Genomic DNA, 19,094 nt, shown 5'->3' on the forward strand with positions numbered 1-19,094 from the left:
AGTACAGTCATCTTATTCATCAGCCACATTCTTTGCACCAAGGGGATGGAGGCTGATGAGAATTTTGTGGGCTGGAACTCCCATCTACAAGTGAACAAAAATGTATGAAACCAGGGGATATGTGTGTTTCCTTGTGATTTTCTACAACATGAATAGAACAAATCACTTACATTTACTCACATAAATACATCAACATCACACAGGATGGACCTTGCCTGCAGCATCAGAACCAACATAAAAGCCATCACTTTTCTTTCATACCAGGAGCAGCTGCTGTTAGAAATGTGGTGGACAGGAATCTATGCGCCCATTACTCTCCCCTGGGATCACTAGATCACCACAAATTTGGGGGGAAGAGGAGAGTGGGTCACACTGGACAATGGCCGAGGGGTAGAAAAATGAGTTTCTGGTCACCCAATGCTTAAAATACATATTTTTCAGAAAAAACAATGTTGTGAATGTAGGTTCTGCATAGTTGAAACAAATGTAATTACCATTTTAACATATTAGGAGCTAAATGGACTATCTGAGCTTGAATTTAGGCACATTCTGCAATGTTGTTCCTGTAAGGAAATGTATTCTGAGTTCCAAACAACTAATTCATATATAAACGTCAGCAATACAACTCATTTTTTTTTTAAATTGCAGTAGTTGTTTTCTTTGGGTATTTTTAATGAGCCAAACAAAGAAAAACCAAAACCAGTGGATGATTAATTTGCAAGATCAGTAATTGAATGATATGTACAAACTTATAGTGATTACACTCATTTGCATAATAAGCATTAGTGAAATTGAGAATGGTGAGAATCTTGTAGAACAGAACTTAATCTGAAATTAATGTGTAGTGTTGGGTAGACAGATTTATCTAACTATTTTAAGCTGCAATATTTTAAAAAATTATGTGTAATTATCTGTATACAGAATAACCATTTTATTTGCAAAATCATATGTAAATATTAACTAATTTAATCATGACAGTTCCAAAAGTTATTATTATTATTCCCGATTTTACCAGAGGAAACTGAGGCATGGTGAGTTGAGTGATTTGCCCAAGGTCACATGGGGAGCCCAGGCATTCTGACACTTCTCCCTTTTATAAAGATTTTATTTATTTATTTATTTGAAAGAGAGAGAACGCAAGCTCAGAGAGGAAGAGGGACAAGCAGACTCCACACTGAGCATGGAACCCCATGCCGGGGCTCGATCCCACAACCCTGAGATCATGACCTGAGCTGAAATCAAGTCTCAGATGCTCAGCTGACTAAGTCACTTGGGCGCCCCTGACGCTTCTCATTTTTAAGGTTTACATTATACTAAACTTTTGTATTTAAAGCCTTACAAATCTCTAGATTTTTCAAGATTTTTCCAAAACAGACTCTCTAAAAGGATTTAGTTTTGAGTAAATAATGCTTATGCACGAAGCGAGTAGTTATAATTTTCACAAGTTGAAATATATTGCTAGTCTCATATTTATATACAAAATGCAGTATGAGGTAACAAAGTCAGATGCCATCATCCTAGACTTAAGGGCATCTCCACTGCTTAGAAATGTGGAAAAGCTACTTCTATCTCTTGAATAGTTGTGCTATCAGAATTATTCTGGAACAGCCTGCCTCTAGAGAGGCACAATACACAAAAGAGATTGAGCTCTACAGCCATGAAACTGAGGTTGAAATACTTCAATTCTCTGAGCCTGTTTCATCTTTTATCCAATGAGGATAATCCCCACTTTGCAAGGTTTTTGTGAACTTCATCATTATTATAAACAAGATCTCCTCAGACGTAGGAGTCCATAGTTCTGCCTGTGTCTCTTAATCTCAGCCTATAAAGTGGAGATCCTAACGTCTACCTCACAAAGGTGTTCAGGTTTGAGCAAACATGTAAAAACACTGTAAAATGCATGTAACGTTCCACACGGTGTTTTCAGCAGTTGGTCCCCAGCTCAGGTGAATAGTGACATCAGATACATGGCGCCACCTGGAGGTGGGATGCTGGTTTTAGGTCCTCAGGCTTTTCCCAGTAGAATGGGCTAGCTCTTCGGAAGCACTCCAAATTCTCTTCTGAGTGTTCTCTCTGGTCAGTGAACCAGCATAAAGCCCCTTCCTCTCAAAGGAAATCAGCTTATAGGATAGAAATGGGAGGGAGAGCATAGCTCAACCATGCTCCACAACCAGTTGTCAACTACCAATTCCAGGCACTTAGTGTCCTCCTGAAGAAACAATGATACTCCCTTTGTCAACCACAAATGAGAAATATAACATATACGCTCCTGATGAGTACAACTTCCGACTGTGGTGTATTAAACCGATGAATCAAAAGAATTGATCATAGCTTATTTCCCATTTAAGTTACTTTTGTGACATGCTGACATAGCCTGAATGACTTCAGAACTAAGTTGGAGAACCTAAGGCCGATGTGCTCAGCCACCCGACTCAAACCAGTTGGGAAGTAGAACAGGTCTCCACCCCTCCTAGAGTTGGGGGCCCCTGGGAAGAAGTGGGTCTTAACTTCTTTCCAGGTTCAAAGAAACCTGTGAAAAGTTCATAGTTCCAACAAAATAAATAGACTGGGGACAAATGAGAAAAACCACAAATAGATCTCAAAGGTTAATATGTGTGCAGGTGGAGAGGTGATTCTTAGGAAATCGGGCCACAATTAAATGTTGGTTTTTATTCCCTTTTTATTAAAGATGCAGTCCCTTTGGAGTCTTGATAATTCCCAATAAAACAAAGGGCCAACCGAGATCCTACAGAATATTCAAGATGAAAGAATCATCTCCACCAAGCCCCTCATTTTACAGATTGAGAATCTGACTCCTGGATCTCTGGAGTTGGTCTGTTTCTCCATATGATTTGTCAGCTGGGATCTTATCTGTGACCTAACTGGCTTATCAAGTACCTCAGAGTTGGGACCGTGGTATATTTACTTTCCATCCTATATGCAGCTTGGCGCATGGTATGGGGAGTACTGTTAGCTCGAGGAAAAGAATACTTAATACGCTGGCTGCCCATTTATAACGACTGTGAACAATTAAAAAAATGAAAGGCATGCTAAGTATTCCCTGTAACAAGGAGCAGCAGATACACTGTCCACCTAGGAAAAGATGAAGATGCTGTCAAGGACCCATGGAACTACCCAGCGAGTCCTACTGAGTGGAATCTTCCAATAACTGGAGACAGCCAACAAAGCTGATGGCCTGATCCCAGTGATGTCTACTCCGGGCCATGCCCTTGAGCACATGGCAGCCTTGGGATGATTTATGATAAGGGTATTGCACCGGACCACAACCCCAAGACACTGAAGAAAGAGGAAAGTCAGGAGATCACTTTCAGTAGATGAATGCTAAGTAGCTTAATATTACTGAAGCAGTATTCAACAAAAGAGGCTCCCTTACAAAGGCCAATTTTAAAATATAAATGATAGTATTTGTCAAGGTTTATACATCAGTCTGAACTGAAAGCCAAGAACAAATTATCTTTTACTAGTTCATGTCCTGGAAAAGTTTTTTACCCTGATTCAAGGACAAAAGGACTTGTTCCAAAGTTTTTGGTTTGATATGGCTCATAATGCCTGCATATTTTCAAACCCTATCATCAATAAATGAGCTGGAAAATACCACATATTTTTATCCTTGCTGATGCAATTTAATGGGTGCACACAATGTGCCAGATACTGGCTGGACATATTATTCCTGTATAATTCCTATATAATCTTCATGACCCACATTCCAAATCACGTTTTTTAATATAACCAAATATATTCACTAAATATACCAGTATCATTTGTTAAAACTCTTTAAGATTTTATTTATCTGATCGAGAGAAAGAGAGAGAGCATGAACAGGGGGAGGGGCAGAGGGAGAAGAAGACTCTGCTGAGTAGGGAGCCTGATGCAGGACTCGATCCCAGGACCCTAAAATTATGACCCGAGCCTAAGGCAAACAGACGCTTAACCAACTGAGCCACCCAGGCGCCCCCCAAACTCTTTTACTTTTATAAGAGACTGTTGACATTAGCAAGAAATAGTGCCAATGCTCAGAATGCATTTATATTTAGAAATCATTTTTACAGAAAACAAGTGATTTTTTTTTATTAGGAAAAAAATGCCCTATTTTAATACAAGATCACTATTTATGAGAATGCACACTAAAAGAACTGCAACAAATTGGTCTTAGGAAGAAACAATACAATGACAGAAAACTTGATACACTGCATCTTCAAGGAGCCTGCAAAGCAGGCCCAGTGGAAACACACACACAACTCCCGTCAGCCCCACACACAAGTATGTACAGGTTATATAGGCAAACATTTAGAAAACACACTGGAGGATAAGGATGAGCACATCCACATGGGTATACGTGTGCATGATTTTCCTCCATTTTATTCAACTAAAAGAAATTCTTGATCTAAAATTATTTCATACCTACCTAGCTCTACACATAGGAAATGTCATAAAGCAAAAGTTCACATTTTCCTGGGAGCTTTTCATTGGAAGTAGAGGATGTATTTTGGATTTCTTAGGGTGAAATCCACATACACACACAAGTTGCGAGATTGTGCTTGCCCTACAAGTGCAACATTACCAAAAAGCTTTATACAGAGCCATTTACGCCATGGAAGAAAACTACCAATGATGAGTTGGTGATCAGTGCTTTCGAACTTTTTCAATACTTCTACATGGGAGAGCTAAAGAGTACCATATATTTAGATTTATAAGGAAATGTTTTCTTCCCACTGATAATGTGCTCCTGACTAACAAAAAGCCTTTGCAGGCACACTGCCTTCTGGACAAATCCTGCCACCTGCCAGGGTCCTGACACACAAGGTCACTTCTACTGGACCCTACAGTTCTCGCTGCTCTTGGACTCGGGGACGGCTTCTGGGCTGGGGGCGAGCCGGCCTCGCTTGGCCCTCAGGCCCTCCCTGGGGCTGTCAGCTGGACTTCTCTCAGGAAGGTTACGGACAGAGAGAGAGCTCGTGGTGGGTTCTCGGAATAGGGCACTTGAATCCACTGGGCTTTGTTGAGCAACCTTCACCTGTAACAAAGCATCTTTGTTAGAGGTTTAAATCACATTCACATTTCTACGACATGAAAATAAAGTGCTTATGTTCACCAAATTTTAAGTTAAATCCTAAGCTGTTGTACACAGCTTTACCATTTCTTCTTCACTGAGGAAAGGCTCCACCTAACAGAAGCTGGGAGGATGTCGGACATGAACTCTGATGAGTCACCTTGCAAGCTTTCCTTGACACCTCTGATGGCCAAAAATGACTCACTCCCCAGGCTAGTATGACATTCTTAGATCAGAAGGTAAGCTTTTTGAGGGCAAAGACTATGTCCTCTTTACTGTTCTATCCCTAGTGCCCAGAATAGGCTTGACTATCTGGCAAATTTCAATATATGCCTGAGTGAGAACCCAAACCAGCTTTCATTCAGCCTAAGTGAACCCTGCTGTCATTCAAATGAATGTAATCCTAATGAGTAAGACTATCTTCATAGGGCGGAAGCTTTATGTACAACATTTAAAAGACCTAGAACCTGTTCCTCATTTCCGTCATTTTAAACATTCTAATTACATTTTTTTTTTTAAGATTTTATTTATTTATTTGAGAGAGAGAGAGGGAGCACGAGCGGGCGGGAGGAGCAGAGGGAGAAGCAGACTCCCCACAGAGCAGGGAGCCCCACCGGAGACTCGATCTCAGGACCCTGGGATCATAACCTGAGCTGAAGGCAGACGCTTAACCGACTGAGCCAAACAGGCGCCCTTCTACTTACATTTGTTTTGTTTCCATACTGAATTTGAATTATATCAGAATAAATAATAAAGTCCAAAAAGAGTAAATCCCCTTTCTGATGCCCTGCCTTTTAAGAGAAAGAGGGATCTCAGAAAATGTGAGGCCTTGGAGCACCTGGGGTGGCTCAGTCGATTAAGCGTCTGCCTTCAGCTCAAGTCATAATCCCAAGGTCCTGGGATCAAGTCCCGCTTCAGGCTCCTTGCTCAGCAGGGAGCCTGCTTCTCCCTCTGCCCCTCACCCTGCTTGTGCTCTCTCTCTCTGATAAATAAATAAAATCTTAAAAAAAAAAAAAAGAAAGAAAATGTGAGACTTTAAGAAGCAGTCAAGAAGGCAGGGTAGCTGGTAGAGTCAAGAGTTTTTGAGGTTTACACAGTCATGACAGAAGATATGGGGTCGGGAAAGAGAAAGAGGAGCAAGACAGATGAAGGATAGAAAAGCTTCATTTAGCCAAAGTTAAAGGCAAGAGTGGAGGATTCCAGCAGGAAGATCTTTGAAAGGTAAAGAGGAAGGGCACTCTTAACAAGGGCGACCCATGTTCAGTCCCTACAGGGAAAGGAGCGATGTGACAGAGAGCAACGGACTCCAGTGACCTCCTTCTGAAGCAACAAGAAAAAAAGAATGGAAATTATTTCCCCATTTATATTCTTTCCATAGGAAGTGTGTGGTTTTAAAAGGCAGCTAAATACTTTTCATTACAGAAAACATAGTAAATCTGGCCAACAGATCAAATCCCTGGAAAGCTTGCCTCTAACTCAAGATTATATGCAGGACACTTAAAAGGAGCAGCCTCTAAGGATCAGGACTTAGTGGAAAATTACCATTAGTGGAAAGTTAAAGGAAAAAAACAGAGTTTTACTGGTACTTTTTTTTTTTTTTTTAAGTAGAAAGTGATACAAAAGACAGGCATTTCCCTTGAACCCATCGGATGTAGGAAAGTCAGATCTTCAGGTTCACCATTTAAGAGAGAGAGAAAGATCACTCACATTGGAAAAAGAATATCTGAGCCAGTAAAACTCTTTCTTAATCCCAATTAAATAGCCAAAGCCCACCCATTGGCTTCCTCCTCTAGACCCCATTTCTCTGACACTGAACTGAGGGAATTATAGTCCGTGATCAGTTCAAACTGTGAATTTGATCCTCATGTTGGTCAGTTGGCCTCAGACTTTTCTCTATAAGTAGATGAGGTCCAATTCACCAAGTATTTCAACTATTAATAAGTGTAGGGGCGCCTGCGTGGCTCAGTCAGTTAAGCGGCTGCCTTCGGCTTAGGTCGGGATCCCGGTCTTGGGATTGAGCCCCACATCAGGCCCCTACCCTGACTGTCTTACAAACTATGTCTGCATCCGCCGCAGAGGCCAGAGGACAAGCGCATGGATGGCCCAGTGAAAGTGAACCTCACTCACAGTAAGAAACACAAGGCCCCACCAGCCTGCTCACTGACACTGTGCTGACAGCATCACCATCATCCCCTAAAATTTAGTGGCAGGCCCTCTGGCCCTGACCGCCAACCCCAGGTTCAGATCAAGTCTACAATCACAACTCGCTTGTCCCCAGCAAACGAGGAGCTCCTGGGCTTACTCATCCCAGAGACATCACAGAGAATGAGCCTCACCTACTTTGCATCTCCCCCCTTGAACTAGACAGATGTCACTAAAGGTCCTGCTAAATGACCTAGGGAAATCTTTCTCTCAGACCTCGGCCAGGCACTTCAGGCGAGGGCTCATCATCCCGAGTTTCTAAGCAACTGCTTTCGGAAAAGATACCTTGGCTCTCTATTTTTCAACCTGAATGATGAAATTTGCTTAACCGATGAGGCAAGCATTTTATAAGGTGACTCAGCAAAGGCTGAATTAAATTAAAAAATCAAGAGGCTGGGTTTTGAAGAGTTTGCATCTAACCATGAAGTCTCCGGTGACCTCCCCTCAAGAGGAACCAGCCCCCACTCATTTGCACAAGTGCACAAAACCGCTTCACAACTCCTAAGCGCTGGTGCTGACTGCAGCCTGGTGCCAATGCACTGAACACAGATTTGCAGGAAACCATGGTGACTACTCGGCATTGAACAGGCTCCACAGCAGCGTGGAAAGCAGGCCCCCTAGTGTGCAAAGCTCTGTTCCTGGATAATAAGTCTGAACACCACATGAAAACTGCCTTTCCATCGAGTCCTCATAAAAGAAGAAGAAAAACGACCCATGTGGTGATTTCACAACAGGATTTCCTAACATACCTTTAAACATCTATTATTGTAATCACTTTAGGACAACATTAGCAGCTCCAGTCATCCAACAAATAAGCTGCTGACTGCCAGACACTGTTATTAGACACGAAGAAGACACAGGGAAACCAGAATCATAGTCAGGAGCCTCGCAGTCCTCATACTGCAGCTCAGAAGACAGATATCTAAGCAAGGAGTCACAATAAAGTGAGCCACCATAAAAGATCGAAGTACAGAGTCCTATGTACGTGTTAAGATTTTCTGTTTTAAGAGAGCCAAACAAATATTTCATTTGATCCCAGAAAGTATGAGACAAGCAGGAATGGGTATTAGCTTGTATGGAGGAGCGAGGAGGAGTGGCTCCCACTCAGCCACCATCTAAGGAAATGGCGCGGCCTACACCAGAACCTAAACCTGATGAGCAGGTCAGGACTTAGCTGGTGGTGGAAAGCTTGGTCAAGCTTGCAAGCTTCCCTCTTTAGGGATACTGGTTGCTTTATGGAAAAGAAGCTGTTCTTAGGGTCACTGGAAAGTCAAGACCTACTCCAGCATACTCTCCAGTGTTTTGTTGTTACCAGCATTCGGAAGATAGATCCAAATGTGAAGGAGAAAAAGAAAGAAAGAAAAGTGGGGTTTCGGATAGGGGGATGGGGAGGGAGGATTTGCACAAAATGGTCAATATTTCTAATACAAGTAATGGATGGGCCCGTTTTAATAAGTGAAAGAGAACCTCAGACCCTTCTTCCTCACCCCTGAATTAATAAAAATTTTATTATAATGTAAGTTTTGAAAAAACTTAAGACTAGGTATACATTCCTTAATGCTTATAGCTCTTACACATCAACATAACAAACATTTACAAATATGTTCTTGCTTTGATGCAGCTAATCCCCAATGTCTTTGTTATTTTGGTATCTAAAATCTTACTGAGGACCATGCCCATTCACTTAAAGACTCACTTATTACACTTATTACATTACACAAGTAGGGCTTACTACACTTTCAAGGCTTTGTCTGCTGGGTCAGCTACTCACATTCCATAGTTACTGAAACTAACAAGTAAGCAATCAAAGTAAAATCACAAAACTTTTAGAATTCTTGGAGCTATTCCAGCAACTTCCAACAATGTTCCTGTGACCCCCTGTTTGAGAAACACTGGGAAGAAGAATAAGACCGTGGAAGTGAGAGACAGTGAGTGTTAACTCTGGGCAGATTAGGTTAGATCTTTATGAACCTTACTTTCTTCTTTCTTCTATAATACTATCTACCATGAGTACAATGAAATGCATATACTTTGCATACATAATGCTAGCATATCTTATGGCATAATGAACAAAGATCTGCAAAGCAAATATTCTCGATGCTTTAAACAACATTTACTGGGCCGTTTGCAAGGTGCATGGAGGTCACTGAGATCATAACTCTGCCATCAACAAAGTAGAGAAATGTGTCAACAGAGCTCCTTTCTTTAGATGTCTACTGAAATATTTGCTTTTTATAAAGTAAAGGAGTATAAAAGATAGGGAAAAAAAAATAATTGGCAGCTGGGGGACCGATGCATTAGAGGAAAAAGCGTGAAACAAGCAATGAGCAATGCCTGTGGCCAAAAGAAAGACGACCTCTTCAATTCCTTCAATGTACGGCTTAACACGTGCTTACAAACCCTTTGAGTTCCGATCCATGATTTCTCCTCATTTAACCCTTTCCATCAAACTCTAAGTGGCCTGTTGGATCAAGGAGGAGACTGTAGCTGCAGGATAATGTCATGTTTATCCTCGGGTCTGCTCACTACTGTCCTCAGGACTGGCTTCCTTACACTGCACGGAGAAGGTCAGACTTTAGAGCTCCTGAGTCAGCGTCAGACCCTTGCCTGACAACACCGGGATTTCCTGGCTTTGGGACCGCAGATACAAGGTTCCTAGGGGTTACCTTCTGTGATCTGCTGCCGTCAGTTATTGGTTGGGAGGCCTCAGCATGATTTTCTTTGTTGAGACTTAGTGGGGACGGTGCTAACTTCTGCGCAGCCAGGCGGGGGCTGGTCCTAGTCGGCATGGTTGTTCTCCGCAGGATGTACGGGCTTGTCTTTCCTGTTGGGATATCAGCAAACCCTAAGGGCAAAAAAAACGCTGGCTGTCAACGTTGCTAGGGCCAACTGAATCTATAATGGAAACAGCATGTACCAGCTAGAGTTCTCACCAGTATAAAAGTAACTCCAGAAACACTTCCTGCTAGCCACAGCGGACAAGCGATTAACTTCACAGTTGCCAAATCAAACAAGAAACTAGTGGGTTTTCTCTTACCAGACACACAAGAAAACACAATGGAAAAAGGGAAAATAACATTAAATAGAAATTTTTTTTCCCCACTTCTTCTTCTTCTTCTAATTAGATGTCTTAACTCTCATTTTTCTAAGATCTGATGAACATACCAGCAAGCCTTCCCATAAAATTTGGATTGGAGAGAAAAAGGAGGATCAAATGGAAAAAGGGGGGGGGAAGCCAGCTCTTGTTTAAAACGAGAAAAGGTAAAATGGTAACATCCCCTGCTACTCAGGCAGAGACTAGGTGGGAGGAGACAGCCGACCCCGTAAAAGAGGGATTGCACTGTGTGTTCACTTGGTCTCCCTCCACAGAGGGAGTGGACATGACAGGAGATGCATGTTCCTAGACTGGCCCAGATCCCTGGGCCACATTTTAAGGATCAATCACTGGGTTTAAATTAAAAAAAAAACAAAAAGTGGTAAGTGGCTCCAGCCAAGGGGGCCCACCCCCCACCTCACCTCCTACCTGGATGAGACATGGACTAAAGGTGAAAAAGCTTGAAAAGTGTCCTCAATTTGGGGATTTTTCAGCACAGAAACATCAAATTCCAAACAGGTTTTGAATAGTCATTTTTGAAATCTACTGGCACGTTTTGTGCTGTAAACATGAGTAATTAGATCCTAGTCCTTATCTCATGCAGAAAGGAAAATATACCTTACCAATTTAAAGGTGGACTGTTGTTTCTGAAGGTCACTTAGCACCATTGCACAATAATCTAAAACATAAATGCTTCTGTCTTTTTTATATGTGGATTTTTACAGGGAATTGCAAAAGAACACAAATAATTTTGCTTTTAAATTATGCCTACCTTTCTTTACAACTTCTGGAAGGCCTTCTGGCTCAAACTCAGTGTCTCTGGCATCCTCTGCGGGGTAAATACCACTTTTGACTGCTTTCCTACTCTTTTTAGAAAATGTCTCTGGGGTAGAAGGCGCTGTGCCTCCCCCATCTTCCCGAATCCCAGTGGACCTTTGCCTTTTGCCTGAAGCTTTATTTTGGCTGGATGACAACTTCTTTTCAGTAGCAGAAGGGGCTGGAGAGGCTTCTGGAACAACTGAATTTAGCAAAGGAGAATTCTGGAGATTAAGTTTAGACCGTGAACTCAGACGAGCAACTTGTGTCTCCAACATCTCTTTGGCTTTCTCTAACTTCTCATGGCTTATGAGCAGGGAACAGTACTTGTCCAGATATTCATCAGCCTCCTTGTTTTTCTCTTCAAGAGTTTCTTTCAGTTCTTTTATCTCAGCCATTAATTCTTCTACATTAGAATCCACAACGGTACCTGTCAAAAAATAAAGTGACACATTGTACATCACTTGACACTTCTGTAATCAACACTGGACTTCATAAAGTAGATAACCTTAGATTTGTTTTTTGATTTTCGCTTAAGAGAAGTGGGGGAGATATATCTAATGTGTGTTCTTATAGATCAAACAACTCCTGTTTGGGAGGGACCATATCAAGGTACATATTCTAGTAGATTAAATGACTTTCATTAAGATAGCTTAAATAAAATCCATCAAAATCTCAAACTTGTATTCCAGCCAACCCATCCTTCCTTGCACTTCATATAAGATCAGATGAATTGATCGATCACATCCCCAATTTTCCCCTGTCCATTCTTTCCAGCATAAGTGAGTGAACAATAAAAGTTGGTAAATAATATGAAGTCTGTTGGAATAGCTTTGGGAAACAGAAGAGGGCTAGTGACAAGACAAGTCGAAAAGAGCTCTAAAAACCATTTTTAAACAATGGAGGATCAGATGGACAAGTGCTTGGGAGATGCTTCAAAGGTGGGAATCCTGGTCAACTTGTAGCTGTCATGTTTGGCACCAAATCCATTGGAAAAACTCCCTGGATCCACAATATACTCCAAGTCCTCGTCTCAGCAGGGAAGATCACTGACCCACCGTCTGAAGCTGTGCTCCAGAAGAGCCCTTCATACTACGCTTGCCACCACGTTTCCACACAATGAGAGCATTCTACTCCGCAGACATAAGTGGAAAAAAGTGACAAGGACAGTTGCCATTTCTTTTTTATTTTACCTCCACACCCAAACATACAGCCCCTAAGCCTTCCATTTAGTGGACCCACGAGGATGGGCCAAGGACAACCAGAATCAGGGGTTGATAAATGACCAATGCCAGCTCAGAATGGCAATCTGCCTTTGACATAGGGACTGCTTAAATGGACATTCACATGAAACACCCTTCTTGGAACAGCTCATTAGCAAAAAGTGCTGCCAGTTTTTTGTATGTTTTATAGAACAGAAGATGCAATGATTCTATTTCAAACTGCAGACTTCATTCTGAATCCTACTAATCCTATGACCCCAAGCTGAGCACAAAATTTAGAAACTGGAAAATGGATAACCGCTGAAGTCGACATGCAGTAACAGAACACCGCACTAGTTGTGATGAGCACTGGGTATTAGACGCAACTAATGAATTGTTGGACACTATATCAAAAACTAATGATGTGCTATAGATGTTGGCTAATTGAACATAAGAAAAAAAACTAAAACTAAAAAAAAAAATAAGACAAAACAAAACAAAAAAACACAGCACTAAAAACATTTCTGTGCCTACACACCATACGTGTATGGTTTCACTAGTGGAAAGGAGTTTTGGCTCATGGATGTGTCCAATTAATGCCTACCTGTCTTCTGTTTCTCTTGTGAAGCTTCAAGGTGAGATAGCTCTTTCTGCAACATCTCCTTTTCCTCTTCCAGCTGTTTACAGGATTTGATCAACAATTTTATTTTCCCCTGGGCACGCTCATTTTCCTTCTTCAACTGATTTGTGTATTTTACACTGTCCGCCTATGAAACAAAACCTTGAATTTAAAATCTTGAATTTCTTTTTATGAGCATATGGGAAAATAATCATGGATATAATTAAGAATCATATATTATAAATTTAAGAATTATGATGTTCAAAATAAAACAATTCATCTTCTCTATCCGGTTTCCTAGGTCTCCCCAGTAGACACTGTGGTTTTATCGGCAAGCATAAATCTTGGTTCCTAAGACAGTGTTCTATTAAGGAGCCCGCCATGTCTGGGTTTGTCCAATGGGAATCACACCTGGGGGGTTAAGGTGGGAGATACGTGGGCATATTTTTGGTGGGTCAAAACTTCTTGATGATAGGGGTGCCTAGGTGGTGCAGTCAGTTGAGCATCTGACTCTTGGTTTTGGTTCAGGTCCTTATCTCCGGGTCGTGAGATCGAGCCCTGTGTTAAGCTCCCTGCTCAATGCAGGGTCTGCTGGAAATTCTCTGTCCCTCTCCCTCTGCCCTTCCCCTCTGTGTGCTCACTCTCTCTGTCAAATAAATAAATAAATCTTAAAAAAAAAAAACTTCTTGATGATAGAATTGTGTTTCCATTTGTAGTCTGTGCCTTTGCACAATTTCAACATCCAAGATGGCATCTGTGTTGGTGACACCAAGTGAAGGCCAAATAATATTATGGCTCACAATACAAACTTAAATTCTGCAGTTGCGCAAATAGAAAGCGAACAGAATGGTGGGAGAATGATAGCATCATACACTTCTCAGGAGTACAAGTTCAGGATTCCTTAACTACATGTGCAAATTCCAAGAAAAAGCTCAGACAATGATTTAGAGGAAAAGCCTGATCTGAACCAGATACAGAAGTATTTATATATAGTCTTTATTTATCCCACCTTGTGAGAATAGTCATACATTTTGTTGCAGAAATATGAATTTGATTATGAAGTATTACCCCATACCTTGCTGGGATATTATGTAATATATGGCACATGCATCGTATTATGTAATATCTAAAAAATGCAGACTTCTAAAACAAGCTAACTCCAAGAGTTTCCCATAAGAGATCATGACCATACAAAGGCGGACCAAACTATTTAAAAAAAACAAAGAACCTGAGCATCACATTCATGTTGCAAGTAGATTTCTGCAATCTGAGTGGGCTCAACTAACAACGAGCTATTTTGTACACACTATGTGTGAATACAGACATTCCCCACAATAGAACTGTCAACAATTAGATGAGCAGAAAGCATACCTGAAACTAAAGTATCATTTTATTACCAATTCTACCTCAATTTTTTTTAAAGGCAGAAAGTGAGCAAATAAAAAAGTAAACCTGAAGCTCTTCTTTCTGTTATGAAACCTAACATGTCTCATTTTGTAGCAGCAGAACATTAGTGATCATGAATGTTATCTTGACTTTTCTTAGTTTGTATTTTATTGGTATATTTCCTTCACCTTGAGAATTATTTAAGAGCTACAGACATAAGTTTACCCCTACTTTTGTTTCAATGTATTAGATATACGATATCATAATTTTTGCAATTTAAATCACCTTTAAGTAAAGACCTTTGTAGATATTTCTCTTCCAGGTTCTTTATTATATATCCTAGATGGTATTCATCTTATGAAAAATATCTGTAGGAATCAAAAAGCCTCTCTTTCTAAGAAGTAGCATTACTGTAGCACCACCTATAATTGGGGGAACAATCCCAAGACTACAGTTCACCTTTTTTTTGTAAAGGAGAAAGTTTTATGATCCTTGCATGGAGAGGAAGAGGAGAGCGTACATATATGTGTGCATGACCAAGTGTTTCTTGATCTCCCCATGAGCCATGGGAAAAGTGGGTTTGGTGACAGCAGTGAACTTGGAGACCAATCAAACAAGACTTTGGAATTACCCATGAAATTATTATCTACAGCTGGAGAGGCCTGCCCTAATCTGCTATCACCTGGATCTTCATATCCATCTCGAGAAAGTCTTTTACCATCCTCTAATTTGAGAGGATTCACTGAACAATGCATAAGCTGTGAGAGCACAGATCATCCACTGATTTTTAAGAAATAACTCAGCAGAGAACTGATGCTTTTATTTTTGACTACCAAAAAAAAAAAAAGTCATAACAATTAAAATGAAAGCATTAATTCCATGTGATGAAAACCACCATTACCTGTATGAATCATTCTAAGTCATGAAGTCATGAAAAAGGAACATACCTCGGTTTTCTTCAGTTCTTCTAAAATCTGAGTGGTAGCTTTCAAAGAATTATTGAGTTCTTCTTTACTGGACTTTAAGAGATCTACCTCCACCTTCTGCGAGCTGAGACATTCTTCCTGAGAAGACAGTTTGTCTCGGTATGTCTGGATTTCCATTTCATACTAAGATGGAAAAATGTTACTTTAGTCAGGAGGCTCAGCTAAAAAAATTTAAAGGAAAACAAACAATAAAGAAAACGGCTGTCCCAAGGACCATTTCAAATAATCCTTGGGACTCTGCTATTAATCTATTCCAAGATGGAAGGAAATATATTTTAAAAGCTCACGTCCTAAAATAAGACCTGTGAGGTAACTGTGGAAGACCCTGCAGGTAATATGATGGGACCCTTCAGAAGACTGTATTATGCAATAATGCAGAACACTGACCTTCTTGTAAAAAATGCCTCATTACCATGGTCCACACACCACTCTCCGGCTCCTCCAGGTACCAAACCCCAAGTTTTTACCTGTTTGTTTGTATCCAGGAGCAGAGCCTGGTGTTTCCTTTCAGCTTCCTGCAGCTGTAGCTGATACTCAGCTATTTCTTCTCGCGCTTTCTCTTCCTTTTCCATCTGGTTCTTCTGTACGCAATCCAAATTCTTCTTCAATTCACTATTTTCTAGCATGAGTTCCTTCAGTTGACCCTAATGAGAAAAGTAAAAAAATCATGGGAAAATAATTAGGAACCTGGATATATAGCTTTAGGAAATACTAAGTACTGAAACGAAAAAAAAGAAAGAGAAAAAGAATTTACAGATAAGAAAAAATCTACATAGAATAGTGCTATAACCCTTAGTGATGTGCTCACTTGAAACTGACTTCACCTCCAATGACAAGTTCTTTTACTCCAGCCCAACCACCCCCAAGGTCACATCTACTAGGACCACAGAATCTCTGAGAACCCAGCTTTAGCTGAACCAGTCTGGACCGTGCCCTCCTAGGCTTCCAGGCTCCCTTACTGAAGTGCTTGCACTGCAGAAATTCCTTGACATCATCAACAGCACCCGCACCATCCCCACCGTCACACTCAAGCCCCTCCAGACTTACGTTTTCTTCCTTGACCAGCTTTGATTACATGTTCTATCACTGGGAGAATTTCCTTCCAAATGCCCTCACCTCTTTTGTCCCTCTCTCCCTTCACTGTGTGAGACAGGCAGAACTCCAGCTCCGAAGGCCCCTGTGTTCTCTGGGCCTGATCCCAAATGACTGCTTCTATGTGTTTCTATACATGCTGCGTTGACTTCCTCATCTCCACGGACTCAAGCCCTACAACCTGGTTTTAGCCCACCTCCTCCTCAAATCGCTTTCCATGGTCTCAGCAAACTTCCCATTGCAAATCCAAGGAGCATTCTTCAGCCGTTCCAAGCTCTGGGTAGTATGTGGTGCTGCTGACCGCTCTTCCCTCCCTGAGACCCTCCACTCCTTGCTCACCTCATCACGCCTTCCTGTTCTCTCTGCTGGCTCCTCCTCCTCCATCTTCTCTTGCATGCGGAGGTCTCTGCACCGAACCACCTTCTCTTCTCCAACTGTATCTTCTACCATTCCCCCAATTTGTGAATACTACCTAGATTCCAAACTAGCCACCCTAAACCTTCCCTTTAAACTCCAGCCTCATGTATTTGGCATCCCTTTAGATTTTATTCTAATTCTTTACCATGACCTTCCTTCCTCTCTAATCTCTTTTCGTATCATTTTCTAGCTCATAATGGCTTCCTTTCAATTTCTAAAAAAAAAACTAAGATTTTTCCAATCTCAGAGATGTTGCCACACTGCTCTCTAGACCTAGAAACTTCCTTCCTCTGCACTGTTTCTCACACGGCTGAGCCCTCATCCTGCAGGTGACATTCTCTGACCTCCCTACCTAACTTAGGTTCCCCACACATCCCACTTCCCAATTAGTCTGCCGTAAAGAATGTTTGATTGATTTATAGCACTTGCGAGCTTATGCTTATTTTCTATAGCTCCTATTTAATGACTTATCGTGTGTCTAGACCGTAAGCTCTCTGAGTGCAGAAACCACAGCACAGCACTATGGACTGGAGGCTAAACACCTCGCTTTGCCTTCTAAAGTAGAGCCTGTAAACCAGATTCGAGTTGGGATACTCCCAAGCTGCTCAGTACCAAAGGAAATTCCAGCAGGTGCAGTACTCAAATATCATTCGTACAAACTCCTTCCACGCAGCATTGCCAGAAAATTCCATGAGTCAGTTGCTGAGATGAGATGCCAAACCTTTTCGATTTTCATTAGATTAAATACTGCATTTAAAGGACACATTTCCCCAACTCCTTACACAGGCTCTGACCAATAGCATGTCAACTCTTTGTGACTGCTCTGGGTCGCAATCACAACTCTGTCTCATTACCCTTTGCTAAGTACCTCCCAGGGATGAATGTGCACGAGGACGTCATGGATATGCGAGTGTTCACCGTTTAACCAGGTTTGGCAAACAGGTTTCATTGAACTTGCCAGCTCTGTGTGCATGGTAGCTGCTCCATGGGACTCAGGGTGAAGAGTTTCAGGAGGAGGGGAGGGCATGAATCAGCAACGTCTGCTCTGCAAACAGCGGTGGGGAGGGGCAGCCCAGATGCTACAGATCTGCCACAGGAACCCTGCCCTAAAATAACATCCCAAGACTGTTCCAACTTTACACTTCTCTGTGACTTCCCCTGACTTTGCAGTTCTTAGCAAGATCAGGGCATCTGTCTCTGGCAACGTTCTGGCTCCCCATCTGAGGCAGGCTAGAAAAGCCGATAAACCTGTTGAAAGCTGCAGGAAATCTATTTCTGATGCGAGTTAATGTAGTACCAGGCTCGCCTTTCATGTAAAATATTTGGGCTCCATGACAGGAATTTTCACGTGTGCCGAAGCCGCTTGGGGCTTCTTCTGGGCTCTCGACAGGGTTGGAAGGTGAAGATGAGTGCAAGTCTCATTGTGACTGAAGTGTGGGGCTATTTTTTTCAAAAGCTAAAAAAAGTCTGGTACATTCCAGGTCTTAGAAAAAACAAACAGGGAGAGGGTGTGCACTGCATTATCAGAGCATCATGAGCACAGTCACAGAGAAACTTACCTTGCTGCTCTTTATTTCCTCCGACATTATATTTAATTCTTCAGTTAGCCTATTTTTCTCCCCAATAAGTTCTTCTTTCAGCTCTGTTGTTTTCTGCGCCATCTTGTGCATTTCCCTCTGCAGCTCGGTTTCCTTCCCAGTCATTGCGTTTACCTGAAATTTCATCTTTTGTTAGGATCTGCTTTGGGTTGCCTGTTTTGTGCAAATTAATCACTCTGATACAACACACTCATAACATTTCCTTTCACCTTCAGTAATAAAATGGAACCAGGCTAATCCTCCCTTTACTAATCCACTCAACTACTATCCTCAAAACCTACTGGCAAGCTTACCTTTTCTTCTCAGCCAAGATTTAATAAAAGAAGACAGCAATAAGGAAAGCAATGACAAGGAGAGCTAATATCACTAAGTCTTAAAATCCTTCATAAAGGTATTAATTTGTATTAAACATAAACATTAGAAACCATTGTATGAGGTAGCGCCTTATTTTTTATCAGTTCTGGGATCTCTACTAATCCCCCAATGCCATACTAATCTGCAAGAAACATGCCTAGGATTAGTTAAAACCAGTTAAAGCCCTATTGTTGGCATTTGCCCCTAACGTTGAAAGAGCCTGGAAGAATTTGCCAAATGATCTCTATCATAACTGC

The 19,094-nt window shown here is 41.4% G+C and overlaps 1 protein-coding gene across 1 annotated transcript in view; it reads right to left on the reverse strand.

Moving 5' to 3' along the window:
* Positions 1-3,780: 3,780 nt before the first annotated feature.
* Positions 3,781-19,094, reverse strand: part of CENPF (centromere protein F) — a 57,317-nt gene continuing 42,003 nt past the window's right edge. The window contains exons 14-20 of the mRNA XM_081824798.1: positions 18,445-18,597; positions 15,844-16,020; positions 15,338-15,499; positions 12,990-13,152; positions 11,140-11,613; positions 9,940-10,118; positions 3,781-5,035 (exon numbers count right to left, since the gene is read on the reverse strand). Coding sequence (XP_081680924.1) covers positions 4,832-5,035; positions 9,940-10,118; positions 11,140-11,613; positions 12,990-13,152; positions 15,338-15,499; positions 15,844-16,020; positions 18,445-18,597 — 1,512 coding nt within the window. The 3' untranslated portion in view covers positions 3,781-4,831. The remainder of the gene's footprint in view (positions 5,036-9,939; positions 10,119-11,139; positions 11,614-12,989; positions 13,153-15,337; positions 15,500-15,843; positions 16,021-18,444; positions 18,598-19,094) is intronic.

This window comes from Leptonychotes weddellii, chromosome 6 (assembly GCF_054177405.1).
Source record: "Leptonychotes weddellii isolate Sample4059 chromosome 6, ASM5417740v2, whole genome shotgun sequence".
In the NCBI taxonomy this organism is placed as follows: Eukaryota; Metazoa; Chordata; class Mammalia; order Carnivora; family Phocidae; genus Leptonychotes; species Leptonychotes weddellii.